General features: G+C 43.5%; 3 protein-coding genes and 1 pseudogene across 8 annotated transcripts in view; 1 reads left to right on the top strand and 3 right to left on the bottom strand.

Moving 5' to 3' along the window:
- Positions 1 to 1486: 1486 nt before the first annotated feature.
- plekha8 (pleckstrin homology domain containing, family A (phosphoinositide binding specific) member 8) lies at positions 1487 to 16816 on the bottom strand. Its single transcript, XM_029746728.1, has 13 exons — positions 16594 to 16816; positions 16220 to 16336; positions 13943 to 14098; positions 12300 to 12412; positions 11917 to 12075; positions 8470 to 8501; positions 7416 to 7552; positions 6547 to 6886; positions 4927 to 5012; positions 4130 to 4188; positions 3191 to 3392; positions 2975 to 3036; positions 1487 to 1692 (listed from the first exon to the last, which is right to left on the bottom strand). Exons 1-13 carry the CDS (start codon positions 16631 to 16633, stop codon positions 1495 to 1497), a joined length of 1701 nt encoding a protein of 566 aa, XP_029602588.1. The 5' UTR covers positions 16634 to 16816; the 3' UTR covers positions 1487 to 1494.
- LOC115187651 (peptidyl-prolyl cis-trans isomerase FKBP14-like) lies at positions 16790 to 18471 on the top strand (annotated as a pseudogene).
- A 2208-nt stretch (positions 18472 to 20679) lies between these two features.
- Positions 20680 to 24353, bottom strand: LOC115187727 (uncharacterized). 5 transcript variants are annotated; one of them, XM_029746730.1, is made up of 3 exons: positions 24075 to 24353; positions 22075 to 23893; positions 20680 to 22026 (listed from the first exon to the last, which is right to left on the bottom strand). In XM_029746730.1, exons 2-3 carry the CDS (start codon positions 22902 to 22904, stop codon positions 21267 to 21269), a joined length of 1590 nt encoding a protein of 529 aa, XP_029602590.1. In that variant the 5' UTR covers positions 22905 to 23893; positions 24075 to 24353; the 3' UTR covers positions 20680 to 21266. The 5 variants fall into 5 exon arrangements, with proteins under 5 accessions (XP_029602590.1, XP_029602591.1, XP_029602592.1 ...); XM_029746731.1 differs by having other exon boundaries at positions 22123 to 23893; XM_029746732.1 differs by having other exon boundaries at positions 20680 to 21930; positions 22123 to 23893.
- A 1726-nt stretch (positions 24354 to 26079) lies between these two features.
- chn2 (chimerin 2) overlaps positions 26080 to 27770 on the bottom strand; it is a 40132-nt gene continuing 38441 nt past the window's right edge. For both annotated transcript variants that reach the window (XM_029746737.1, XM_029746738.1), the window contains 2 exons: positions 27566 to 27671; positions 26080 to 27447 (listed from right to left, as the gene is read on the bottom strand). In XM_029746737.1, the coding sequence (XP_029602597.1) occupies positions 27276 to 27447; positions 27566 to 27671 (278 nt within the window). In that variant the 3' untranslated portion in view covers positions 26080 to 27275. The remainder of the gene's footprint in view (positions 27448 to 27565; positions 27672 to 27770) is intronic.

Below are 27770 nucleotides of genomic sequence, written 5' to 3'. Positions count from 1 at the left end.
TGGAGGGAGGGAGGGAGGGAGGGAGGAGGTGGGTTGTGGAGGGAGGGAGGGAGGGAGGGAGGGAGGGAGGGAGGAGGTGGGTTGTGGAGGGAGGGAGGGAGGGAGGAGGTGGGTTGTGGAGGGAGGGAGGGAGGAGGTGGGTTGTGGAGGGAGGGAGGGAGGAGGAGGGTTGTGGAGGGAGGGAGGGAGGGAGGAGGGTTGTGGAGGGAGGGAGGGAGGGAGGAGGTGGGTTGTGGAGGGAGGGAGGGAGGAGGTGGGTTGTGGAGGGAGGGAGGGAGGAGGTGGGTTGTGGAGGGAGGGAGGGAGGAGGTGGGTTGTGGAGGGAGGGAGGGAGGAGGTGGGTTGGTGGTACGTAGGTCATCCATGTAGATACAGTATATGGGTGTATGGAGTTCAGCAGGGATCAATACTAACACCGCTACATTATACTCTTCAGTGTTGTATGCAGTTCATTATATACAGCCTATGTAGGCTGTCAAATAATGCTGTCAATAATAACAATATCAGCCTCAATTTAAAGTAAAAGTCCATATTTGTGCATTCTCACCAACCAATGGTGCAGCTGTTCATAATGGAAGTCACAGGAGGGAAAAGAGCCTGAGTCTAAAGTACTGTACACTACATCAAGTACAGTCAAAGTCACTATAACGGAGTGGAAAGTGTGCATCCGTCACCAGGAAATGTGCTCCATCAGAAGACCACCATCTGTACAACAGTGCACCCTTTGTAATTGGAAGTACTAAGCGTAAACCACTAGAAGGAAAACCTGAAAATGTCCTCCCTCCAAAACCTAGTCCCTCTACGGCCATTAGACCTTGCATTGTTCCAGAGTTAGGAATGTGAGACAATACCTCATCTTACACCGAGCATGCTCATACTCAATCACACCCCTCTATCCTCCAGATGGCTCTGATTGGCTAATCTAGTGAGCATTCTACCAAGCCCACACCTCCAGGGTTTAAGTTTCTGCATCCTGAAGAGGGTTCTCCTCTCCCTCCTCCTCCGTCAGTGTATCCCAGATGGTCTGAGTCTGAGGGCTCTCTTCTTCCTCTGGTAGCGCTCCTCTCAGGCCACCAGTTGGGATCTCGTCTCCTCCTCCCAGGCCACCAGTTGGGATCTCGTCTCCTCCTCCCAGGCCACCAGTTGGGATCTCGTCTCCTCCTCTCAGGCCACCAGTTGGGATCTCGTCTCCTCCTCTCAGGCCACCAGTTGGGATCTCGTCTCCTCCTCCCAGGCCACCAGTTGGGATCTCGTCTCCTCCTCCCAGGCCACCAGTTGGGATCTCGTCTCCTCCTCCCAGGCCACCAGTTGGGATCTCGTCTCCTCCTCCCAGGCCACCAGTTGGGATCTCGTCTCCTCCTCCCAGGCCACCAGTTGGGATCTCGTCTCCTCCTCCCAGGCCACCAGTTGGGATCTCGTCTCCTCCTCCCAGGCCACCAGTTGGGATCTCGTCTCCTCCTCCCAGGCCACCAGTTGGGATCTCGTCTCCTCCTCTCAGACCACCTCATCTGACTCCAGGTTGTATTCTTCATACAGGGCATCCAGGATGGCCAGTTGTTTCTCCATGGCAGGCAGGTAGACCCCCAGGTCCCGGTGCATGCCTGTGTTGAATCCTTCTTTCAGTTCATCCCCCTCTCTGGACACCAGAGCCGCCGCAAAGCTGCTGTATGATGGCGCTGCTCGGAGAGCCAGCTGGGAACGGAGAGATAAAGTGTCAATAAGTCTCACACACGAACACACCAAGGTTACTATAGGTTTGTACTTACACTACTGTTCAAAAGTTTGGGGTCACTTAGAAATGTCCTTGTTTTGAAAGAAAAGCACTTTGTTGTCCATTAAAATAACGTTGTTAATGTTGTACATGACTATTGTAGCTGGAAACGGCTGATTTTTAATGGATTATCTTCATAGGCGTACAGAGGCCCATTGTCAGCAACCATCACTCCTGTGTTCCAATGGCACGTTGTGTTAGCTAATCCAAGTTTAGAATTTTAAAAGGCTAATTGATCATTAGAAAACCCTTTTGCAATTATGTTAGCACAGCTGAAAACTGTTGTTCTGATTAAAGAAGCAATAAACTGGCCTTCTTTAGACTAGTTGAGTATCTGGAGCGTCAGCATTTGTGGGTTCAATTACAGGCTCAAAATGGCCAGAAACAAAACTTTCTGAAACTCGTCAGTCTATTCTTCTTCTGAGATTATCTTGGCAAGGGAGAAATGCTCACTATCAGGGATGTAAACAAATTTGTGCACAAAATTTCAAAGAAATAAGCTTTTGTGCCTATTAAATTTCTGGAATCTTATTTCAGCTCATGAAACATGGGACCAACACTTTACATGTTGCATTTATATTTTTGTTCAGTAAATTACCATTACTTCAGTTTGTGTAATATAGGGGTTAGATACATTATAAAGAAAACCTTTTTTATAAACAATGGCAACACTGCCATGTTGATCTGAGCCTTGCTGTTAAAGAACTACATTTGTGTCCGACTTTTGGCTGTCGCAAATGCACCTCCCCCCCGACTCCACTCCTTGACTTCCATCTACAGTCGGTTGTTTTAGACTTACCACTCAAACGCGCCCAATATCTGCAGTGCTGCTCCTCCTCTTGCTGAGTCTTCCTTTAAATTATAAAGTCTATTTCAATGTGATCCACCAGATTCAGAAGCTTGAAAACCCCATTGGAAAAAAATCCTTAAACTCCAATTTTGCCTCACAAAAAATTAACATAATTCATGTTTTTATTTTAGTTTGTTTTGGATTCAAATATAACAGGTTAACTATTTTATTTCCGTTTACTAAATAGTTTTTTTTCCTTCATTAGTTTGTTTCAGTTGACTATAATAGCCTTAGTGTGCGCACGAACAGACACGCCCGCCAAAGTGGGCATGATCTTATGGTGGGATACTTTTTCCAACTATAAACTGCTTCTCTAAAAAGAGCTTGAAGACTGATTATCAAGTATTACTCACAGCAAATACACCTCGCACAACCCATCCATGATACTGCCGCAGACTCCGTCCATAAGCATTACCTGAATGGATGAAGGAGGGGAGTGTGTAAGGAATACAGAGGACATTATGTAATACACTATATGAGATCAAACCAAAAGAGGACTATCACCTAACCATTAACCGTGTGTGTGTGTGTGTGTGTGTGTGTACCACAGTGTTGCTATGCTAACTCACCCAGCGCTCCGGGGATATCCCTTTCCCCAGAGTTGACCAGGGACAGGAACTCCTTGAGGAACTTGAGTCCTCGTTTGAGCCACAGCAGGGCCTCGGTGGCTGAGTTGCGGACGCGGGCCACGTCGGTCTGCACCTCGTGGAGCACTATGGTCTGCAGTGTGGGGAAGCTGCCCGGGTCCGACGACAGCTTCTGGTGGATCTTCTACAGACAGCCACACAGAGAGACAGAAGGACTTGTCATCATAAAGACAATGTCTGCCGACCAAATGGCACCCTATTCCCTTTATAGTGCACTATGTGCACCCTGGTCAAAAGTAGCACTACATAGGGAATAGGGGGCCGTTTGGTACGCAGCCCCAGCAGTTCTTCTAGGTTTCTAAATCTGGTTGGTCGTGTCGTGTTGCCACTTAACAGGTTTACTTGTTCCATGACAACACTGGAAACCATAGCTTGTTATTTCTTGGTGGCGGTAGAGTAAAATACTTCTGGTAAAGCTCTGCTAGTGAAATGTTCCAGTGGTTTATACACACAGCACTGCCTAATGACAATATATCACTGTTAGAACAGTCTGTGTTTAGAGTGTATTCTGCCCAACTGAAGAGCTCACAGGGCAGGTTAAGGACCCTATTCCCTCTGTAGTGCACTACTTCTGTACTGCGCTACCGTATATAGGGAATAGGGTGCCATTTGGGACAGAACCGGTGGGTGTAAAAGTCCATTTGTTCCCATTGTAACTTCATGGAGGGAGGAGAGTCCCTCTTGTGGTCATTTAGAGAACTGTTGATACCAGACAGAGGCTTATACAACATCCACACCCAGAATGTTATGCTGATTTGAACAGCTTTTAAAAAAAAGGTAGGCTTTAGTAAACTTAATCTAACTTTAATTTCCTGTAATGTAAAAATCTAACATTGAAGACAAGACAGTCTTTCCTCTTACCTTGATGTTGCCTGTAAAATCCATTTTTACTGGACCAAATACTGTGGATCCTAGTTTGTCTGAGGAGAGAGAGTCCAATGTCACTTCAATGCTGGATATTTTTGTTTCACTATTTTTGGCCTTGTGGGGCGGTTTCACGGACACATTAAGGCTAGTCCTGGACTAAAAAACAGTTTGACAGAGAATCTCCATTAAATGCTTTTGTGTCAAGAATGTGTGTTAATCTGTGTCCGGGACCCCGTACGGTGTTTTATTCCCCAGGAACCATTACAAATGAATGTAGACTTCAATAGAAGAGTAAATTGACAAATCTACTACGTATAACATGGAAGAGATCGTAAGCCTGGAAGATCCAGAGCAATGTGTGTAACATACAATACATACCAGTAGCTGTCTATAGTTTATCACAGTGACATGCATTACGGTGGGTCGGATCACACGAACAGTGGACAGAGGGGTGTTGTATGACTTCAAGATGGATTACACTCCAGACTCACACACACACACCCTCCCAGGAAACCCATCCACTTGATTAGTAAGTAAGAGAAAGAAATGTCTCCAGTCAACCAGAGAACACATCCAATAGGATGATCAATTAGATGCAGACGAGGAGAGAACAGTATGAACGTGTGAGAGGAGAGGAGACTGAAGGAAGGAAACATGATGGATAGAGCATGCACCACCACCAGGTGGAAAAGATTATTTACAACATGTTTCAGAAAAGATGGTATGATTGAAAAAAAAGGGAAAAAAAGATGGAGGAAGAGACAGACAGATGAGTGAAGTGACCGTCCTACCTAATACAGGCACTATTGCATAGCATGAGTCCAAAAAGGCTTGTGTAGGGATACCACTGTCACCGTCCAGTCTTATATCACTAAATCTAAAGAGAAGTCAGAGAGATTCAAACAAGGGGAGATATTAGTGAGGTCCAGCATCGACAACCTTTATTTCATTCAATCAAACCAAAACAGAAAAGAAACAGATACAACCAAAGCCAAAAATAGCCTCCACACAAGACCATGCTGTCAGGCTATTGGGTGATTTAATACTTGTTTTGAGTTCTTGTCTCTAACTTAGATACACCTGTATAATAAATAGTTATAATGTACCAAAAGCATATCTTCTATGTTCCCCAACCTCTATGGCGTTGTTCTAAGGTTTTCATTTTCACTAGTTCTGTGTTCGATGTTTACTGCACTTAAACACGTTAACACTGCTTACATTGTCTCTCCCCGTCATTGGAATACTGTAATATCATAAGTGAACATCACGGTTATGATCATTCATATCACATTTATGATCATTCAATTCAAGGTTATGATCATTGAAATCCCATCTTAATGCTGAATAACACTGTTAAAAAGGGGCTTTCAAATGTCATCAAAATGAAAAGAAAGAGTGAAATAAATGATTACCAAAAAAACAACAACCCCAAAATCAGATGAGGGCATCTCTGTAATAGTCATGTGATCAACAGAGAACACACCAGTGTAAAACTTGTTATATGTTCAAATGGGTTTAAAAGTCATAAAACTTGCTCTGTTTTAACCTAGTCAGTCATTAACAGCAACAGAGTTGGCAAGAGCACAAAGATCTGGGACCAGGCTAGTTCTCCCTTTCTGTTTTCGCAGGCATGGAAAAATGACCTTTGCCCTTTCATACCCAAAGCATTAGCATTGGACCTAAACAGTATATATCAGAGTAGCACAATTCGCAGCATAATCTGAACACACTAAATGCATTAATCTCAATAATAAATACCTCCTTGTGTAATCAACATCATTACAGTACCTAGAATAATTATAGGAAATATGGGGATTAATTGATTAGTGTATGTGTTGGTCCTTGTTCTATCTAGTTACTGCTTGTGAAATATTAGCATTGACCGCAGTAGTAAAACACCTACACTCTGGGGTGAAGTTTTCCGAGTTACAGGTCTAGGATCAGCTTCTCCTCCCCCAATCCTACAATGCAACAAGTGAAATCTAGGCAAGCCTAAATATCTTATGTTGACTTTTCCTTCTTTTTTCCCTGTACCAGGCTAATTGTGCATATTTTAACCAAAAATACGCTTAATACAAGTAATTTCTCTTATTTCAAGATATTTAGCAAAATATTTTACCTTAATACAATGATGTCTATGTGTTCAATATGAAGGAAGTTGGAGGGAGTTTCGTGAGCCAATGCTAACTAGCTTAGCGCAAAGAAAATGTCATCTGCATCAGCTAGCATGCTAGCAGATACCTAAGACTTCCAGTCTTTGAGCTAACGCTACACTGCCAAAATCCCGAACTATCCCTTTAACCATTAGTGGGGGAAATGCAAAACTGACCACAGATCAGAATTCTAGGGTCCACTTCACCCTACACCGTAAGGTCTACAGTATGTGTCCCTCCTGCAGTGTGTCCCCATACCTGTGACTCATCGTACTGAAGAATGTGTCCACCTGCTCTGTCTCCTCCTCCTCCTCTTCTCTCTCTTCTTCCTGTGGCTGGGCAGGCTGCTCCTCCTCCAGCTTGGCTTCCTCTTGGTCAGTGACAGCTTCCTGTTGGTTCTGGGTCACTTCTTGTTTCTCTTCTTCTTGGGCGTTGTTCATTTCCTGCTCCACCTCTTTGAATTCCTCCTCCTCTTCCTGTTGTGCTGGTTGGTCGGTGTGTTCTGGGTCAGGGTTTGTGTGGGTGGTTTGGGTAGTGGCCTCCTCTTCCACTGCAGACTCCTCAGGGCCCTGGTGGTCCATGCCGGCTGGGCTATTTTCTGTATGGCACAGAGACACACACACAACATGTTTACAAATGTTCTGTTCCAGTTGGCATGTATGAGCCATAGCAACTGGCATGTGAAACCCATTCAAGCAGAAATTGTCAATGCCATTTCAAGGAAAACTCTAAACCACTACCTTAAAAGTCTAGGTGTGCCATATTGTGAAAGAAGCACTTTCTGAGTTCCACATTTATCATGTGCCAGTGATACATCTAGCTTCGTACATTGGGGTCCATTATTTTAATCAACGGCAAGATAAATATAATAAAGCTGCTGGGCATCCATCATCGTCTCCCATCTAGAAGACATTACATTACCAACTTCAGCTGGTCCTCTTTCTACAGAACTCTAGAAGACATTACATTACTAACTTCAGCTGGTCCTCTTTCTACAGAACTCCTGTATGGTGAGCAGTAAAAGGTCTCATGCTTTAGAGGTGATTCTGGTTTACATACAGGGTGTGTGTGTGTGTGTGTGTATATACACGTACATTTGAAAGGGCAAGTGTATTTAAATGAGAGACCTGTTGGGGGTGTTTGGGTGGTTCTCTCAGGGAGAGTGTCTGGTCCGTCTAGTTGGTCTGGTCCCTCTGCTCCAGAGTCAAGGCTCTGGTTGTCATGTGTTACAGATCCTCCTGAGATTTCTTTTAACTCCCTGTGTCTGGAGAACAAGACAATAAACCCCACATCCCGGAGAACAAGACAATAACCCCCCCACATCCCGGAAAACAAGACAATAACCCCCCCACATCCCGGAAAACAAGACAATAACCCCCCCACATCCCGGAAAACAAGACAATACCCCCCCCACATCCCGGAAAACAAGACAATACCCCCCCCACATCCCGGAAAACAAGACAATACCCCCCCACATCCCGGAGAACAAGACAATAACCCCCCACATCCCAGAGAACAAGACAATAACCCCCCACATCCCGGAGAACAAGACAATAACCCCCCACATCCCGGAGAACAAGACAATAACCCCCCACATCCCGGAGAACAAGACAATAACCCCCCACATCCCGGAGAACAAGACAATAACCCCCCACATCCCGGAGAACAAGACAATACCCCCCCACATCCCGGAAAACAAGACAATACCCCCCCACATCCCGGAGAACAAGACAATAACCCCCCACATCCCGGAGAACAAGACAATAACCCCCCACATCCCAGAGAACAAGACAATAACCCCCCCACATCCCGGAGAACAAGACAATAACCCCCCACATCCCGGAGAACAAGACAATAACCCCCCACATCCCGGAGAACAAGACAATAACCCCCCACATCCCGGAGAACAAGACAATAACCCCCCACATCCCGGAGAACAAGACAATAACCCCCCACATCCCGGAGAACAAGACAATAACCCCCCACATCCCGGAGAACAAGACAATAACCCCCCACATCCCGGCCACAGAGTTATGGATACATATCTAATGCTGTAGTTTCATGCAGTCAGTGGACATGTAACAATTCATGGAAGATGGAGATAAGGGAGTGCTGGTGTAGGTTGAGAACGTGAGCAACAAGTTAGCTTCAAACAAAACTTCTGAAAAGAGAGCCACCTACTTTTCCTGATTTGATTGATTGACAGGTTTGACCTGTGGAACCAAAAAAATAGCACATTAGCCAAAGACAGAGCAGTATGAAGACAAAACGTTGGCTAGCTAAGCTCATGTGTAGAATCACAGTCGTCTCGCACCAAACTGAGCATGTGCAGGCCGTCAAATCAAAATGTAGAACCAGGAACAGATATAGCCCCTGGTTCACTCCAGACCTGACTGCCCTTGACCAGCACAAAAACCTCCTGTGGCGGACTGCACTAGCATCTGTGTATATTAGTCCCCGCGATATGCAACTTTTCAGGAAAGTTAGGAACCAATATACACAGGCAGTTAGGAAAGAAAAGGCTAGCCTTTTCAAACAGAAATTTGCATCCTGTAGCACAAACTCAAAAAAGTTCTGGGACACTGTAAAGTCCATGGAGAATAAGAGCACCTCCTCTCAGCTGCCCACTAAACTGAGGCTAGGAAACACTCACCACCGATAAATCCACGATAATTGAGAATTTCAATAAGCATTTTTCTACGGCTGGCCATGCTTTCCACCTGGCTACCCCTACCCCAGTCAACAGCCCTGCACCCCCCACAGCAACTTGCCCAAACCTCCCCCATTTCTCCTTCACCCAAATCCAGATAGCTGATGTTCTGAAAGAGCTGCAAAATCTGGACCCCTACAAATCAGCCGGGCTAGACAATCTGGACCCTCTCTTTCTAAAATGATCTGCCGAAATTGTTGAAACCCCTAATAGTAGCCTGTTCAACCTCTCTTTCGTATGTCTGAGATCCCCAAAGATCCCCGTCTTCAAAGGGGGAGACACTCTTGACCCAAACTGCTACAGACCTATATCTATCCTACCCTGCCTTTCTAAAGGTCTTCGAAAGCCAAGTTAACAAACAGATCACCGACCATTTCAAATCCCACCGTACCTTCTACGCTATGCAATCTGGTTTCAGAGCTGGTCATGGGTGCACCTCAGCCACGTTCAAGGTCCTAAACGACATAACCGCCATCGATAAGAAACAATACTGTGCAGCCATATTCATCGACCTGGCCAAGGCTTTCGACTCTGTCAATCACCACATTCTTATCAGCAGACTCAACAGCCTTGGTTTCTGAAATGACTGCCTCGCCTGGTTCACCAACTACTTCGCAGACAGAGTTCAGTGTGTCAAATCGGAGGGCCTGTTGTCTGGACCTCTGTCAGTCTCTATGGGGGGTGCCACAGGGTTCAATCCTCGGGCCGACTCTTTTCTCTGTATACATCAATGACGTCGCTCTTGCTGCTGGTGATTCTCTGATCCACCTCTATGCAGACGACACCATTCTGTATACTTCTGGCCCTTCTTTGGACACTGTTAACTAACCTCCAGACAAGCTTCAATGCCATACAACTCTCCTTCCGTGGCCTCCAACTGCTCTTAAATGCAAGTAAAACTAAATGCATACTCTTCAACCGATCGCTGCCCACACCTGCTCGCCCGCCCAGCATCACTACTATGGACGGTTCTGACTTAGAATATGTGGACAACTACAAATACCTAGGTGTCTGATTAGACTGTAAACTCTCCTTCCAGACTCACATTAAGCATCTCCAATCCAAAATTAAATCTAGAATCAGCTTCCCATTTCGCAACAAAGCATCCTTCACTCATGCTGACAAACATACCCTCGTAAAACAGACTATCCTACCGATCCTTGATTTCGGCGATGTCATTTACAAAATAGCCTCCAACACTCTACTCAGCAAATTGGATGCAGTGTATCACAGTGCCATCCGTTTTGTCACCAAAGCCCCATATACTACCACTGCAACCTGTATGCTCTCGTTGGCTGGCCCTCGCTTCATATTCGTCGTCAAACCCACTGGCTCCAGGTCATCTATAAGTCTTTGCTAGGTAAAGCCCCACCTTATCTCAGCTCACTGGTCACCATAGCAGCACCCACCTGTGGCACGCGCTCCAGAAGGTATATTTCACTGATCACCCCCAAAGTCAATTACGCCTTCGGCCGCTTTTCCTTCCAGTTCTCTGCTGCCGATGACTGGAACGAACTGCAAAAATCACTGAAGCTGGAGACTCATATCTCCCTCACTAACTTTAAGCACCAGCTGTCAGAGCAGCCCACAGATCACTGCACATAGCCTATCTGTAAATAGCCCATCCAACTACCTCATCCCCATACTGTTTTCTATTTTATTTGTTTTTGCACCTTTGCACCCCAGTATCTCTACTTGTACACTCATCTTCTGCACATCTATCACTCCAGTGTTTAATTGCTATATTGTAATTATTTCGCCACTACGGCCTATTTATTGCCTTACCTCCGTTATCCTACCTCATTTGCACACTGTATATAGACTTTTCTACTGTATTATTGACTGTATGTTTGTTTATTCCATGTGGAACTCTGTGTTGTTGTTTGTGTTTCACTGCTTTGTTTTATCTTGGCCAGGTCGCAGTTGTAAATGAGAACTTGTTCTCAACTAGCCTACCTGGTTAAATAAAGGTGAAATACATTTTTAAAAAAGGTATTCCTTCGATAATAAGTTGTTTTTGACGAAAATGAAAACATCCTTTTGTCACAAGGTTGGAGTAATAACATGTTAAACTACTTAAGATATTGGCTCCAATCTAGGTTGAGCCTTTAGATTTCGAGAAAATTAACAACTAAAGAATCATTTTTCACTTCTCTCAGACTTATAAAACACCAAATCCCAGCCTGGTCTGTTTCGAAAGCGTTCTCGGAAGTCTCACAATGTTGCACCTCTGGGTTTAGAAACTCTTATGTCAATATGGATCTTACGGTCATTTTAGAATCAAACCTAGAATTGCCCTTATACCCATAGAATGACATAAAACAGAACCCTCAAATGGACATTGCATCGTAGCAACATAACTAAACATCTGCCGTCTGTCAGGATTTAAACTCTCCACACAGATAGAACAATGAAACAGATATTTCACCACATGTATAAATGTGAAGCATCCACTTGGCGTTTCCACTCACTACCAAATATGGTGGTGAGAGGAAGCCCAGTGGCCAGCAGTGGGTGAAGATGGAACGAGATGGATTTTGGCCGACATTCTGCTAATTTTCTCATCAATTAAACATTTGATCTCAATACAGTTGTTACCAAAACATGTTACAAACAGAGTGGACTAAGTTTTGCAGACTTTACAGTTTGCCAAAGTTTTAAAATTGTTGTTACTTAGGAGTGCAAATTTAAATTAAGTTGTTGCACATGCTCACTTCAGTGTAGGCGTTCCCTACTACAAATATGCAAAGGAATGCTAGAACGCGCCAATAGGATCTCGCTAGTTCGTGCTTGGCTCTGCCCACCTCCTTGCTTGTTCTGCCCAATATGACTCATTTGTTCCCATTTAAAACGACGGGCTGTGGTCCATCTTGGTTTAGTTATAAAAACCTTTGGTATCTCCATGTGTACGCCGGTACCTTCTGGGGTTTGATGGTTGCCACGGGAGGTGACCCGGGTGGGGTCTTGGTGGCCTGGTCTGAGCTGAAGGTGTGGTTGGCGATCAGCATGCACTCCTCCAACGTCTTGATGAAGGTGGTGCATGTAGACTTCACCATGGTGCCAGGGTTCTCCCCAGCCTGAAACAGACACACAGATACACACAACTATCAACTCCTAAGCAGATTGCTTATGCCATTCCTTATCCCTTGCTTGTGCTGTAAAAGTGACTGGCCATTTGCATAGCAACATAATCCACTGGCGACTCAAACAGAGCATACACACTGAACTCAGTGAGAAAAGGTTTTATGGTTGCACAGAGAGTAAATAGGCCATTGAAACCTCACCCCGCTCTCTGTCTTACCTCCTCAGTCTCCTCACTGTCCTTGATCTGGTTAACTTGCTGGAGGAGAAGGTCACAGTACAGCCTCAACTCTGACATCTTGGTCTTCAGAGCGTCTGTGTTCTCCTGGTGCTCTGATGGAGAGAGAGAGAGATATGTGATGTCACTTCTTGAAAATATCCTTGGTTGTGTTATGTGAATATTTAAGATGAATAATGATCATATTCTCTGCATACATTTCCCTCTCTATAATACACAATGTCCAGTGTTCTGTTGGTGGCTCTCTATAATACACAATGTCCAGTGTTCTGTTGGTGGCTCTCTATAATACACAATGTCCAGTGTTCTGTTGGTGGCTCTCTATAATACACAATGTCCAGTGTTCTGTTGGTGGCTCTCTATAATACACAATGTCCAGTGTTCTGTTGGTGGCTCTCTATAATACACAATGTCCAGTGTTCTGTTGGTGGCTCTCTATAATACCCAATGTCCAGTGTTCTGTTGGTGGCTCTCTATAATACACAATGTCCAGTGTTCTGTTGGTGGCTCTCTATAATACACAATGTCCAGTGTTCTGTTGGTGGCTCTCTATAATACACAATGTCCAGTGTTCTGTTGGTGGCTCTCTATAATACACAATGTCCAGTGTTCTGTTGGTGGCTCTCAGGTTGATGGTCACTAGACTGGATGCTGTATGTTATGGATTAAACTCATATCTGTTGATAGTGATTGACGCCAGACTGGAGGTACAAGGACTAAACACACTGATTATTATCGTGTTGTCTGAAACACTGTGATTCTGTAGAAGCTGACAGTCACTGCCTTTTGTTTTGACTTCATACAAGCCTTCTGGGCTGGTGTTTACAGAACAGCTGTCTGCTGACTAGGATTTAGAGTCTCAGAGAAGGCCAGGTAGACATTTTCTCTGCTGCTGTGCTGGAGGCGTCTCCCTGTTATAACTTGTAATAACCAGGATTGGCTTTAACTGAGACGGCTCTTCTCTTTTGTTCACCTGGAAATTCCTTTTACTGGTTACGTCCCAAATGACACCCTATTCCCTATTTAGTGCACTACTTTTGACCAGGGTCAATAGGCAAGTAGTGCACTATATGGGAATAGATGCCATTTGGGATGCGGAGGTTCTCACTTACTTGCTGTAGATCATCAACTAGTCAGCAGCGGGACAATTATTTTATTGAGTGGATGGTCAGGGGGCCGGAACATAATTAAAAATTATTTGAAGACTGAAAATTGACTGCAAGAATCCCCAAAATATATTTGACTAAAACATAATAATTTCAAACCTTGCTTACATTTATACAATCACGTCTCTATTATGCGTGGGAATACTTTGGAACAGATTTTACAGTCTCATGTACAACAAATAAACACCTTGTTTTGGGGGGGGTTTTGCTCAGGAAACTTGATTTTATTTGTCCCTCCCTCAAGCCACCAGTTGAGGAATATAAACATTCATTTCATGAAGTCAGTTGGATAGCTTTTAGCAGGTCACCCATGTAGACCTACATGTCCATGACAGGCACAGCTACAACAGGTAAAACCAAGCCAAATAAAATACCCACACAACAGCATGAAATCGTGTTTCAGTCAAGCTATTGTGTGTTTTCAGACTTGTTTGGAGTAACCCAAAGCCATCACCTTACCTTTCTCTCTCTTGGTTCGGTTGTCTGTGAGGCAGGCCTTTGCAGATCCCAACGCGACCAGCCATTTCTGCCTCTCCGCTGCGTTGATGGCTCTGAGGTAGAAGTACTGTTCTCCAGGGATGGTCAGGTCAACCCGTGTGAAGTCAGAGGAGTGGACTAGTAGGGAGAGATGGTGGGTAAACCCCAGTTAGCAGCAGACTCAAGGGTGTAGGACAGTGGTTCCCAACCTTTTTTAGTTACTGTACCACCAACTGAATTTAGCTCTGCCTGGAGTACCCCCTCATGTGTATTTTACCAGTAGGGATATGGGCTCATGAGTCTTTTCAAGTACCCCCTGTGGATAGGCCAAGTGCCCCAGGTTGGGAACCACTGGTGTAGGAGACACTTTGGCAATCATATGTGGTTGTTATGTTGTCAAAAGTTTGGCTGCCTTTGTATATTCCACGTATTTTGTACACTAGAGCGCACTATATGTTGGGTCATTGGTCACATGTATACTGCTCAAAAAAATAAAGGGAACACTTAAACAACACATCCTAGATCTGAATGAAATAAATAATCTTATTAAATACTTTTTTCTTTACATAGTTGAATGTGCTGACAACAGAATCACACAAAAATAATCAATGGAAATCCAATTTATCAACCCATGGAGGTCTGGATTTGGAGTCACACTCAAAATTAAAGTGGAAAACCACACTACAGGCTGATCCAACTTTGATGTAATGTCCTTAAAACAAGTCAAAATGAGGCTCAGTAGTGTGTGTGGCCTCCACGTGCCTGTATGACCTCCCTACAACGCCTGGGCATGCTCCTGATGAGGTGGCGGATGGTCTCCTGAGGGATGTCCTCCCAGACCTGGACTAAAGCATCCGCCAACTCCTGGACAGTCTGTGGTGCAACGTGGCGTTGGTGGATGGAGCGAGACATGATGTCCCAGATGTGCTCAATTGGATTCAGGTCTGGGGAACGGGCGGGCCAGTCCATAGTATCAATGCCTTCCTCTTGCAGGAACTGCTGACACACTCCAGGCACATGAGGTCTAGCATTGTCTTGCATTAGGAGGAACCCAGGGCCAACCGCACCAGCATATGGTCTCACAAGGGGTCTGAGGATCTCATCTCGGTACCTAATGGCAGTCAGGCTACCTCTGGCGAGCACATGGAGGGCTGTGCAGCCCCCCAAAGAAATGCCACCCCACACCATGACTGACCCACCGCCAAACCGGTCATGCTGGAGGATGTTGCAGGCAGCAGAACGTTCTCCACTGCGTCTCCAGACTCTGTCACGTCTGTCACGTGCTCAGTGTGAACCTGCTTTCATCTGTGAAGAGCACAGGGCGCCAGTGGCGAATTTGCCAATCTTGGTGTTCTCTGGCAAATGCCAAACGTCCTGCACGGTGTTGGGCTGTAAGCACAACCCCCACCTGTGGACGTCGGGCCCTCATACCACCCTCATGGAGTCTGTTTCTGACCGTTTGAGCAGACACATGCACATTTGTGGCCTGCTGGAGGTCATTTTGCAGGGCTCTGGCAGTGCTTCTCCTGCTCCTCCTTGCACAAAGGCGGAGGTAGCGGTCCTGCTGCTGGGTTGTTGCCCTCCTACGGCCTCCTCCACGTCTCCTGATGTACTGGCCTGTCTCCTGGTAGCGCCTCCATGCTCTGGACACTACGCTGACAGACACAGCAAATCTTCTAGCCACAGCTCGCATTGATGTGCCATCCTGGATGAGCTGCACTACCTGAGCCACTTGTGTGGGTTGTAGACTCCGTCTCATGCTACCATTAGAGTGAAAGCACCGCCAGCATTCTAAAGTGACCAAAACATCAGCCAGGAAGCATAGGAACTGAGAAGTGGTCTGTGGTCCCCACCTGCAGAACCACTCCTTTATTGGGGGTGTCTTGCTAATTGCCTATAATTTCCACCTGTTGTCTATTCCATTTGCACATCAGCATGTGAAATTTATTGTCAATCAGTGTTGCTTCCTAAGTGGACAGTCTGATTTCACAGAAGTGTGATTGACTTGGAGTTACATTGTGTTGTTTAAGTGTTCCCTTTATTTTTTGGAGCAGTGTATATAGGCACACAGGTAAACAGGAAGTGGGAAAGAGTTTTTGAAATGGAAGGTTTGGGACTAAAACAATATAGACTAAGCTTCAGATTGACTCTTCAGTAGGGTGGAGCCTATCTAGTTCAAAGGAACGCAACAGTTAGCATGTTGTCATAACCCAGGCCACTGTGTCTTTACCAAGCCAATAATAGCTACCAATTACCAACCTTGTATTTCACACACTGAGATTTTGATGCTTCCCTTGCATCCTTTCCAGGAATCCTCTTGCGAGTCATAGTAGGACAAAGTCCCTCCTTCCAGTACAAACCAGCGAGGCTGCCAACCTAGGAAAAAGGATGTTGATAACTACAACATTCACTATTCATTGTAACCTGTAGTAGCTAGCTAGCTAACAGAGCAAGACATATAACCATATGACTCAGTAACATCCAATGACAATTAGCTAACTAGCTACCTAAGGATAGATTATGTTGTTTTTCTGGCTGATTACCTGTCCAGCTAGTTGTTAGCTAGCTAGCTAACAATCTGATTTAAAGCTAACTTATTCAGAAGCTCAGTTAGCTGCTTAGTTTCTACATACCACTTATGTAATTTGTCCACTTGAATAGGATTCCCTCCATTCTTCATCTGTTTCTGAGGTTCATTACTTGTTTATTAGAACAAGACGCCGGCCACAGCTGATCCTGGAGACTGAATTTAATTCCCAAGTAAGATTTTCGGAAATAAAGGACCCGTTTCATTTAGATACGACAGAAATGTACGTAAATCATACATGAATGGGGTTCCATGTGATCGCGTGAGATCCCGCCCAGTTATATGACGTCAAATGGATTTGCGTTTTAGGGCCTGTGGACGTGACAATGTGGGAGGAACTATGTATGTCCTCCAATGAACAGAAACTATTTACAAATTGGGTGCGGCCTCCAAAAATTCTCTCCAATCGCAAAAAAGGTGGTCTCACAAATGAATAAGGGAAACATTTTGCAAGTACCCCTCTCCGTTTGACTGCCACGTAACTTGTTGAAACCGTTATGAAATGCTCTGTTGATTGGATAAGGTTCCGTTGCCTGTTGCTGCAATCTTAGTCGACTAACCAATGGTCAACCAGTCCGTCATACTCAAGAGTTGATATGGGATCTTGAAGTTGGCTAAAAAAATCCCCCCAGTTGCCCACATAATGAATTGCCCTGATCACACTCCCATAACACCTGCATGTTTGTCGACATTGACAATCGATGGGTTTGTTTTTCTGATTAACCGGTTGGTTAAAGGGACAGTCCAATCGAAAACGATATTTCGGTATTTTGTTCATTAGTCCACTATTAAATACAATCTGGAAAATGGTGCACATCAGCACTGTAATTATGTGTTTTTGCGTGTGAACCAGAGGAGGCTGGTGGGAGAAGCTATAGGAGGTTGGGCTCATTTTAATGGCTGGAATGGAACGTATCAAATGGAAACCACATGTTTGACTCCGTTCCATGAATTCCATTCCAGTCATTACAATGAGCCCGTCCTCCCATAGCTCCTCCCACCAGCCACCACTGGCGTGAACTAGTCCTTTAATTTACTGGTTACTGATTTTTCTTTTTTTTATGATGGATCTGTGTGACTCTTGGCAGCCGTAACCACAGGGACAAGCAGCCAGTGTGGTTCACCCTGGGGATCCGAGAGGTGATCAAGGGTTGGGATAAGGGGCTGAGGAACATGTGTTCAGGAGAGAGGAGGGATGAGGGAGCTCACTATCCCCCCAGCTCTGGCCTATGGCAAAGAGGGAAAAGGTATTACACATGTATTAACATATGACTACCAGTAGTGCTTACCTAACCCTTCATACCCAATTACAGAACTGATCCTTAGTGTGAACGTTAGTGTGATCTCCTGAAACACTGAATTCCATAATTACTTTAATTCGCTAGGTGATTATTTTGTGTCAAGGGTCAATGTCATCAGATGCACCACAAATGGGACAATCTTCCCTAGTGCTTTACTTTTGACTAGAGCGCTCTGGATGAAATAAGTACACTAGGAAATAGGATGGCATTTGGGACACAACCATCGTGTCATATTGCTCACGTGTATTTTGGCAGGTAAAATCCCCCCTAAGAGTACGTTGATCTTTGACACTGATATCATGGAGATTCGGAACGGTCCCAGGTCCCATGAGTCGTTCCAGGAAATGGATCTAAACGATGACTGGAGGCTCTCCAAACCAGAGCTAGGCATCAGAGGACTCTACACACGGCAGGGATTAGTGGACCCTCAAGTCACATGGCTAACCTCACTCCCCATCTTGAAATGTCTCATGTTTTTGCGAGGCAGAGGATCCCTGGTTGGAGCTCAGTAAGATGAGGCGATGGTGAGGACGAGGATTGATTCATATCTTTTAGCGACTGTCTGTGTCGTTAGCCCAGGTATAAACCAGCCTTTAGTCCTATTAACATGTTGGTCCTAAATTTACAATTAAAGTGTTCTGAGAAGCGCTCAGGATTTACTGCCATATATTTATGTGATTTGGGTATTTTTCAGGGTTTTGCGGGTATGAAATTGCCTTTTTTATGTTTTATTTAACTTGGCAAGTCAGTGAAGAACAAATTCTTATTTACAATGACAGCCTACCGGGGAACAGTGGGTTAACTGCCTTGTTCAGGGGCAGAACAACAGATTTGTACCTTGTCAGCTCTGGGATTTGATCCAGCAACCTTTCGGTTACTGGCCCAACGCTGGCCTAACCACTAGGCTACCTGCCGCCCCAACTGCCTTGAAGACGTATCAATGTGACCCATCTATTCATTCATTTCAATGATTTTCTGTATAGATACATATTTTTGTGTTAATTCAAGTCTTTAGTTCAAGTACAAGTCTTTTGTTCAAGCACAAGGCTGATGGTGTCACCAGTTTGTAAAGTATCATACAGTATTCCTAAGAATATCTGTATTTGTCAGCCACTGAAATAAAATCACTTTTCATAAATCTGTCCTTTTATTTTTATTTAAAAAATGTCAACTTTTTCCCCCCACTGCAAACATGGGCAAGTTGCAACTGTGCCAACAATTCCTTAATAAGGGAGAGGCACCGATAGTAGAGTACAGGATGAACAGTAGAGGGCGCTCTTTCTTCTGTTTTTATACCTATACCCAAAGTGGAGAACAACTCCTTTGCTTACTTGGAGAGAACAATTGAAGTGAAAAGCTCACAGAAGCAATGCCATCACAAATATTAGTCCCCCTATTTCACACCATCTGTAACACAGATGAATAAGCAGATTACATAGAGCAACGGGGAATACAGTATGTACTTCTGTGTGAATCTGAGTCGAAAAAGGATGAACCAGATCATTCCTTTCTTTACACTGTACATTTCACTTAACTAAGGTCGCAGTCAGCCATTATCAGGTCCTGGCACTGTCATTAGCAGCCATTATCAGGTCCTGGCACTGTCATTAGCAACCATTATCAGGTCCTGGCACTGTCATTAGCAACCATTATCAGGTCCTGGAACTGTCATTAGCAACCATTATCAGGTCCTGGAGCTGTCATTAGCAACCATTATCAGGTCCTGGAGCTGTCATTAGCAACCATTATCCGGTCCTGGAACTGTCATTAGCAACCATTATCAGGTCCTGGAACTGTCATTAGCAACCATTATCAGGTCCTGGAACTGTCATTAGCAACCATTATCAGGTCCTGGAACTGTCATTAGCAGCCATTATCAGGTCCTGGCACTGTCATTAGCAACCATGCCGTTCACATGAACCATAATGAGTTACAGTAGCTACCTCGAATCCAGTAAGGAGGAACTGGTCATTTAGATCTATCAATAATTTATTGTAATAAGCCTAGGTAATTCTGTTTCTAATAATGGTGCTCTATAAGGCAAGAATGTATGATTTAAAAATAACCCCAGCAGCCCCAGGGAAGCTGCTGTCTAAACATTTCACCACACCCAGAGGCCTAGCAACAGAACAATGACAATGGCTACAACTATTGTGTGGTTCGAGGTCATGCATCCATTGATCTTCTAGAAACCAGAATAAACCAGAATCTTGAAAATTCTAAATGTATTTAGACTTTTAGGTGTATTTAGACTTTTAGGTAGGTGTATTTAGACTTCAAGATGTATTTAGACTTTTAGGAAGGCGTATTTAAACTTTTAGGTAGGCGTATTTAGACTTTTAGGTAGGTGTATTTAGACTTTTAGGTAGGTGTATTTAGACTTCAAGATGTATTTAGACTTTTAGGAAGGCGTATTTAAACTTTTAGGTAGGCGTATTTAGACTTTTAGGTAGGTGTATTTAGACTTTTAAGTAGGTATATTTAGACTTCAAGATGTATTTAGACTTTTAGGTAGGCGTATTTAGACTTTTAGGTAGGCGTATTTAGACTTTTAGACTTCTGGACTTCCATCCTAACATGTATATATTTCTTAATTCCATTATTTTACTTTTTAGATTTGTGTGTATTGTTTTGTATTGTTAGATACTTCTGCACTGTTGGAGCTAGGAACATAAGAATTTCGCTATACCCGCAATAACATCTGATAAATATGTATATGCGACCAATAACATTTTATTTTATTTAAGATGTATTTAACATTTTAGATGTATTTAGCTTTCTTCACCATATCTGTTATTGTTAAGTGAAAATAAAACACAAAGTAAACCAAATTACATATTTACACATTTATTTACAATATTGTCGATGTTTTTTCTTCATATACATCTCTGAAGTAAACTTTTAGCAGACTGTAAACAATGATGCCAGTAGGCATTGTCCATTCAAAACAGAGATGTTGAGATCGTGACTAAATAGTAAATATATTATCCACAATAAATATGTAACAAAGGTGTATTAACGTCATATGTAATTCCTGAGTGAGTGTGCGTACGTACATTGCAGTACAAAATGCAGAGGTTTTTTTTTTTTTACATTTAAAATATTATCTTAAAATCTCAACACTAGCTAATGTACATGCTGGCATATCCTTCATTCACATCCACTTTAAGAGTTCATTACTGCAGTGGTTCCCAACCAGTGGTACTAGGACCCCTGGGGGTACCTGGTCTATCCACAGGGGTACTTGAGAAGACTCATGCGCCCATAGCCCTACTGGTAAAATACACATGAGGGGGTACTTCAGGGGTACTCCAGGCAGAGCTAAATTCAGTTGGTGGTACAATAACTAAAAAATGGTTGGGAACCACTGCATTAGTGCATACTAGACCTTAGGTAGCCTAGTACAGTATGAACAGAATCAGATTAATCCAGCATGATCTAAATAAAGTTTGGTTGCATGTGAGTCCTTCATATCAAACCACCTCATGTCCTTCATATCAAACCACCTCTTGTCCTTCATATCAAACCACCTCTTGTCCTTCATATCAAACCACCTCTTGTCCTTCATATCAAACCACCTCATGTCCTTCATATCAAACCACCTCAAGTCCTTCATATCAAACCACCTCTTGTCCTTCATATCAAACCACCTCATGTCCTTCATATCAAACCACCTCTTGTCCTTCATATCAAACCACCTCATGTCCTTCATATCAAACCACCTCTTGTCCTTCATATCAAACCATCTCTTGTCCTTCATATCAAACCACCTCAAGTCCTTCATATCAAACCACCTCATGTCCTTCATATCAAACCACCTCAAGTCCTTCATATCAAACCACCTCTTGTCCTTCATATCAAACCACCTCAAGTCCTTCATATCAAACAACCTCAAGTCCTTCATATCAAACCACCTCATGTCCTTCATATCAAACCACCTCAAGTCCTTCATATCAAACCACCTCATGTCCTTCATATCAAACCACCTCAAGTCCTTCATATCAAACCACCTCAAGTCCTTCATATCAAACAACCTCAAGTCCTTCATATCAAACCACCTCAAGTCCTTCATATCAAACCACCTCAAGTCCTTCATATCAAACCAGCTCATGTCCTTCATATCAAACCACCTCATGTCCTTCATATCAAACCACCTCTTGTCCTTCATATCAAACCACCTCATGTCCTTCATATCAAACCATCTCAAGTCCTTCATATCAAACCACCTCTTGTCCTTCATATCAAACCACCTCAAGTCCTTCATATCAAACAACCTCTTGTCCTTCATATCAAACCACCTCATGTCCTTCATATCAAACCACCTCTTGTCCTTCATATCAAACCACCTCTTGTCCTTCATATCAAACCACCTCAAGTCCTTCATATCAAACCACCTCATGTCCTTCATATCAAACCACCTCAAGTCCTTCATATCAAACCACCTCATGTCCTTCATATCAAACCACCTCTTGTCCTTCATATCAAACCACCTCTTGTCCTTCATATCAAACCACCTCTTGTCCTTCATATCAAACCACCTCATGTCCTTCATATCAAACCACCTCATGTCCTTCATATCAAACCACCTCAAGTCCTTCATATCAAACCACCTCATGTCCTTCATATCAAACCACCTCTTGTCCTTCATATCAAACCACCTCTTGTCCTTCATATCAAACCATCTCATGTCCTTCATATCAAACCAGCTCATGTCCTTCATATCAAACCACCTCATGTCCTTCATATCAAACCACCTCTTGTCCTTCATATCAAACCACCTCTTGTCCTTCATATCAAACCACCTCATGTCCTTCATATCAAACCACCTCATGTCCTTCATATCAAACCACCTCTTGTCCTTCATATCAAACCATCTCATGTCCTTCATATCAAACCACCTCTTGTCCTTCATATCAAACCATCTCATGTCCTTCATATCAAACCACCTCTTGTCCTTCATATCAAACCATCTCATGTCCTTCATATCAAACCACCTCATGTCCTTCATATCAAACCACCTCTTGTCCTTCATATCAAACCACCTCATGTCCTTCATGTCAAGAAAACAAACACACAAAAAGCTATTCAATCAAATTACAAAATAAGTAATTGACCCTGGCTGGATATATTTGTAACATTAGATACCATGTGCTTTAGGCTGTGTGTGTATGAAATATGAAAACATACTTGAAAATCGATATTGTAGGAGACCTTAACCCACACCTAGTGAATTGGGATGGTACCCGTGAGGCCATCGGAGAGGCGTGTACACATGAGAGAGACTTGGTATAGAGAAGTGTGGGGACACTCTCCTGAAGGAAGGTGGTAATATAGTAACCTTAACCCAGACCTCTTGGCGTTACCATTAAAGTCTTGGCTTGACAGTTACCGGACCCTGGTTTGAGTCCCGGACGGGCCTACTTCCCGAATTCACTACAAAATGATTATGAAATCCTTCTTTACAATTATTTGATACTTCATAACTATTCCGTATCCATCCTTCATTGGCCTAAACATATTATGAATTAGGTGTATACCTAATATATTAACCTGGTGATAGGTACAATTGATGAACATTTATGAAAGTTATATCTTTAAAAAATGCCACAAAATGTATTCAAATTGCATCATCATTGCTCCATAACAGGCTGCAGTCTGGCAGGTAGAATGATCATGATATAGCCTGGACTACTTAGCAACAGCAGTCGCAGCAACACTTCCACTGAAGTTGTTATTGTCAGGTATGGTCCCCCGTACTCTTCTGTTCTCCTTAAAACGTCCAGAACGTGACACTTTGAGATTCCGTCTACAAGTTTTCTCATTGAACATCGGCTCAAACTCTGCATCGTCGAAGGTTTCTGCATCTGGAAATGTTTCGTTTCCCTTTGAGTCCGGTGTAGATTTGGAAGAGATAGGAGACATCTTCTCCCCAGAAGGTTGGGTCTCACCAGATTCTTGGGTTGTTGGAATACTCTTCCTTGTCACAAATGCTCTCCACCAAGGGTATCTCACAGGCGCTGCCATATCTGGAGGATTAAGTTTCACCTGCAAGATACGTTTCTGTATGTCAATATAGCCAAACTGGTATTGAGAAAAAAGAATCAATCATGCCATAAAAATTCTGTCAATAATAGAAAATATAGGAAATCATGTTCATATAGCTGTCATGTAAACATTTGTGATCAGCTATGATGGATAATATATCATACACCTGCCATCAACTCACCTGTATGTTTTCAGCCCTCTGGTGTCTCCTCTAGTATCTCCAAGGGGGTTCAACGTGAGGTCAGTCCTCGGCTGAGGACAACATGACCCGCACACAGACCTTCTAAGATTCCAAGTTGTTTACAGCTGCATCCACTTGGAAGACTCAATTTACAACATCCAATCAAGGCTTGAATTTACACAAAGGCCAATGTTTTAAGTAGAAAAACGACTGTAAATAACCGACTTCTGATGTATTCCCTGTCACTGAGAGGCAACAAATGTTACAGGTATCAGAATAGAGCTGTCTATATCGCCTACAAACAAAACCCCACCCATGCACACCTGATTGGTGCACGTAAAACTGGGAAAGAAGTTACCTCCCTGGAAGCCTGCAGGAAGAATACCTGACCTGACAGACAGAGTAACACATTATCTGAGAACTAGACACACAGAAGAAACAATACATGCGAAGTCCTCCACACCCTTACATTTAGAAACAGCGTGACTAATCATGGCTGAGTCCCAAATTGGCACCCTATTCCCTACATAGTGCACTACTGTTGACCACAGTCCTATGGAACCTGTTCAAAAGTAGTGCACTATATGGAGAATAGGGTGCCATTTGAGACACATTCCATGTGTGTACCCTCAGGTACAGGGCGTCCACCATTGTTACTCTCTTCAGCACCAGCGCTATTGAGCCATCGTTGTCCTGTTGAAGGTGTGGTAGAGTACGTGTGTGTTGTGATTGCATTGCACCATGACGCAGACATTGCTTTGAGCAATTAAATTGTAGCCTATCCTAAACATACACATAAAAGATTGAGCAAAATGTCATTTTACATCCTTTTAATAAATCAGCATTTGATAAATTACAATCTTAATTGCACCCATCACAAAAATACTTTTAATAAAATGGATTCGTAGAAAGGATTTCAATTATCAATAATGGAAAACAACAGAGAATGTGTAAACTCTGTCGCCATGATGTTGTTGTTTGGAGAAGGTGGTCTCCACAACACCTATAGCTGCTCCAGGCAGTTTTATAGGCTGAACATTTAGACATCATGTTTCCTGACTTTAGTATGTGTCAAATAGTGACAGAACACTACGAGGTCTAGTCCTTACCCAGACTAGATGTTTGGCAGTCTACTGAACAAAAATATAAACGCAACATGTAAAGTGTTGGTCCCATGTTTCATGAGCTGAAATAAGGTCCCAGAAATGTTCCATGCACACAAAAGCTTATTTGTCTAATATGTTGTGCACAAATGTATTTACATCCCTGTGAGTTTTTTTCCTTTGCCAGGATAATCCATCCACCAGACAGGTGTGGCATATCAAGAAGCTGATTAAACAGCATGATCATTACACAGGTGCACCTTGTGCTGGGGGACAATAAAAGTTCACTCTAAAATATGCAGTTTTGTCACAGCACAATGCCACAGATGTCTCAAGTTTTGAGGGAGCGTGCAATTGTCAAGCTGACTGTAGGAATGTCCACCAGAGAATTGAATGTTCATTTCTCTACCATAAGCCGGCATAATTTTTGAGAATTTGGCAGTATGTCCAACCGGCCTCACAACCACATGTAACCATGCCAGCCCAGGACCTCCACATGCAGCGTCTTTACCTGCGGGATCGTCTGAGACTAGCCACCCGGACAGCTGATGAAACTGAGGAGTCTTTCTGTCTGTATTAAAGCCCTTTTGTGGGGAAAAAACTAATTCTGATTGGCTGGGCCTGGCTCCCAAGTGGGTGGGCCTATGTCCTCCCAGGCCTACCCATGGGTGCGCCCCTGCCCATAGGTGCACCCCTGTCCTATGAAATCCATAGATAAGGGCCTAATTCATTTATTTCGACTGATTTCCTTATTTGCACTGTAACTCAGTAAATTCTGTTGAAATTGTTGTATGCTGTGTTTATATTTTTGTTCAGTGTGTGTGTAATATATATATAACCCCATGGTATTCCACTAAAGTATGAATATATATATATATATATAAATTAATTTACTCATTCCATGTGTCAATTTATAATAATGGGAAGTTTGATTCAAAAGTTTTCTGTAAACATTTAGGCTCAGACACATTTCACCCAAACTATATACTATAACTCAGCCTCTTTTTCTAGTACCAGCAAACAGTTGCAGATGGAACTTCAACAGTGCCACTCAAAATATGTTTCTAAGCATTTCCTTACAAGTTTAACCTGCTCTGTTGACCAATTCCTTTAGGGTTTTGTTGTATTTTGACAATGGAACACATCGCAGATCCTTGACAACCTATCAGCTTCAGGGAAAAAAAAGCACGATGCTGAAAACGTTTGCATAAAGAAATCTTCACCAAATAAATTGATCAGCACAGTGCTTCATACATAGACCATCCATCCATATCTCACCCTACAGGATCACACAGTTACTGAGTCAATAGAGTCTCTGAGTCATGAGACTCATTAACCAATAAGCACACAACAAACACACTTGAGCAGACAATCACTATACAGACAGACATCAACCAGGAAGAATGTGTTAGTGTGATGATGCTAGATTTATGGAAACATGTTTTTATTGTCACAGACACCGGAAAGGGGCAGTGAAATGTGTTGTTTTACAGGGTCAGCCATGGTAGTACAGTGACCCTGGAGCAAATTAGGGTTAAGTGCCTTGCTCAAAGGCACATTGACTGATTTTTAACCTTGTCGGCTCGGGTATTCAAACCAGCGACCTTCGTTTACTGGCCCAACACTAACCGCTAGGCTACTTGACGCCATGAAAGGTGTGTGGAAATGCTGGAATCAATGGCTTTTTCTAAAATGGCACCCTACTCACTATATAGTGCACACTACTGTTAACCAGAGCCCTATGGGGCCTGTTCAGAAGTAATGACAATAGGGTGCCATTTGGGACGTATCCAATACCTTGTTCCTCAAAAGGAGAATATGGCAGAATGTGACAACCTTTGACCTTACAAGACATGATGTCTGACTGACGTACCACAGACTCAACTTCAACTGATACAGTCATGCTTATGGGAGAGAAGCAATGGAAGCTCAAATCTGACCACAATAGAAACATTTGGGAATTTTGACACTTCATATGATGACAGACATGATGGCTTGAGATTCCTCTGGTATGGAATAAATCAAACATCCTATTCCTGCCCAGCAACAGACAGGGCTCCAGTCCTTCCTGCCCAGCAACAGACAGGGCTCCAGTCCTTCAAAACAAGACGTCTTCATTCTCTATCAGGAGCTGTATGATGAGTTTCTGATGCCTCATGTCGTTCAGAGTGGCCAGGGCGTTCTGTTCAGGCGGCTGCATTAACGTCGGACCAAACACAATCCCCAGGTTCTCAGAATTCATGAAATTGTCCTTTTCAAACATGGTGACCCTGTGAGAAAGATGATTATTATATCAGTCAGAAAGGTGAGAAACAACATATGTATATTTGTAAGACTACATCACTGATTCAACCCCATGAAGATCAGATGCAGTGTGTGTTTCATCACTTCTTGAGATGCATCATCAGGTAGCGTAGGGTCTCGTAGTGGGCTGGTGGGAGCTGCAGCAGCCCCTCATGGATGGCCTCCAGTCTAGTGTCTGGGTTGGGAATTTCTACCAGGAGGAAGTACTACTGTTAGTTCCATACACCTGATAAATAACCGTGCCTAAGACCTGAACATTCTCCTTAGCTCCCCAAGCTAGTGCCTAGCC

Source organism: Salmo trutta, unplaced genomic scaffold (assembly GCF_901001165.1).
Source record: "Salmo trutta unplaced genomic scaffold, fSalTru1.1, whole genome shotgun sequence".
Lineage (NCBI taxonomy): Eukaryota > Metazoa > Chordata > Actinopteri > Salmoniformes > Salmonidae > Salmo > Salmo trutta.
This window is presented reverse-complemented; position numbering and strand designations above follow the sequence as displayed.

Excerpts from the sequence above, each read along its gene's own strand:
- LOC115187727 (XM_029746729.1), bottom strand. The coding sequence starts at position 22,904 with ATGAAGGACATGAGGTGGTTTGATATGAAGGACAAGAGGTGGTTTGAT.
- plekha8 (XM_029746728.1), bottom strand. The coding sequence starts at position 16,633 with ATGGAGGGAATCCTATTCAAGTGGACAAATTACATAAGTG. Across the intron at positions 7,553-8,469 it reads AATCAATCAAATCAGGAAAA|ACACAGGGAGTTAAAAGAAA; the intron begins GTAGGTGGCTCT and ends CTTGTTCTCCAG. Across the intron at positions 4,189-4,926 it reads TGCAATAGTGCCTGTATTAG|ACAAACTAGGATCCACAGTA; the intron begins GTAGGACGGTCA and ends CTCTCTCCTCAG.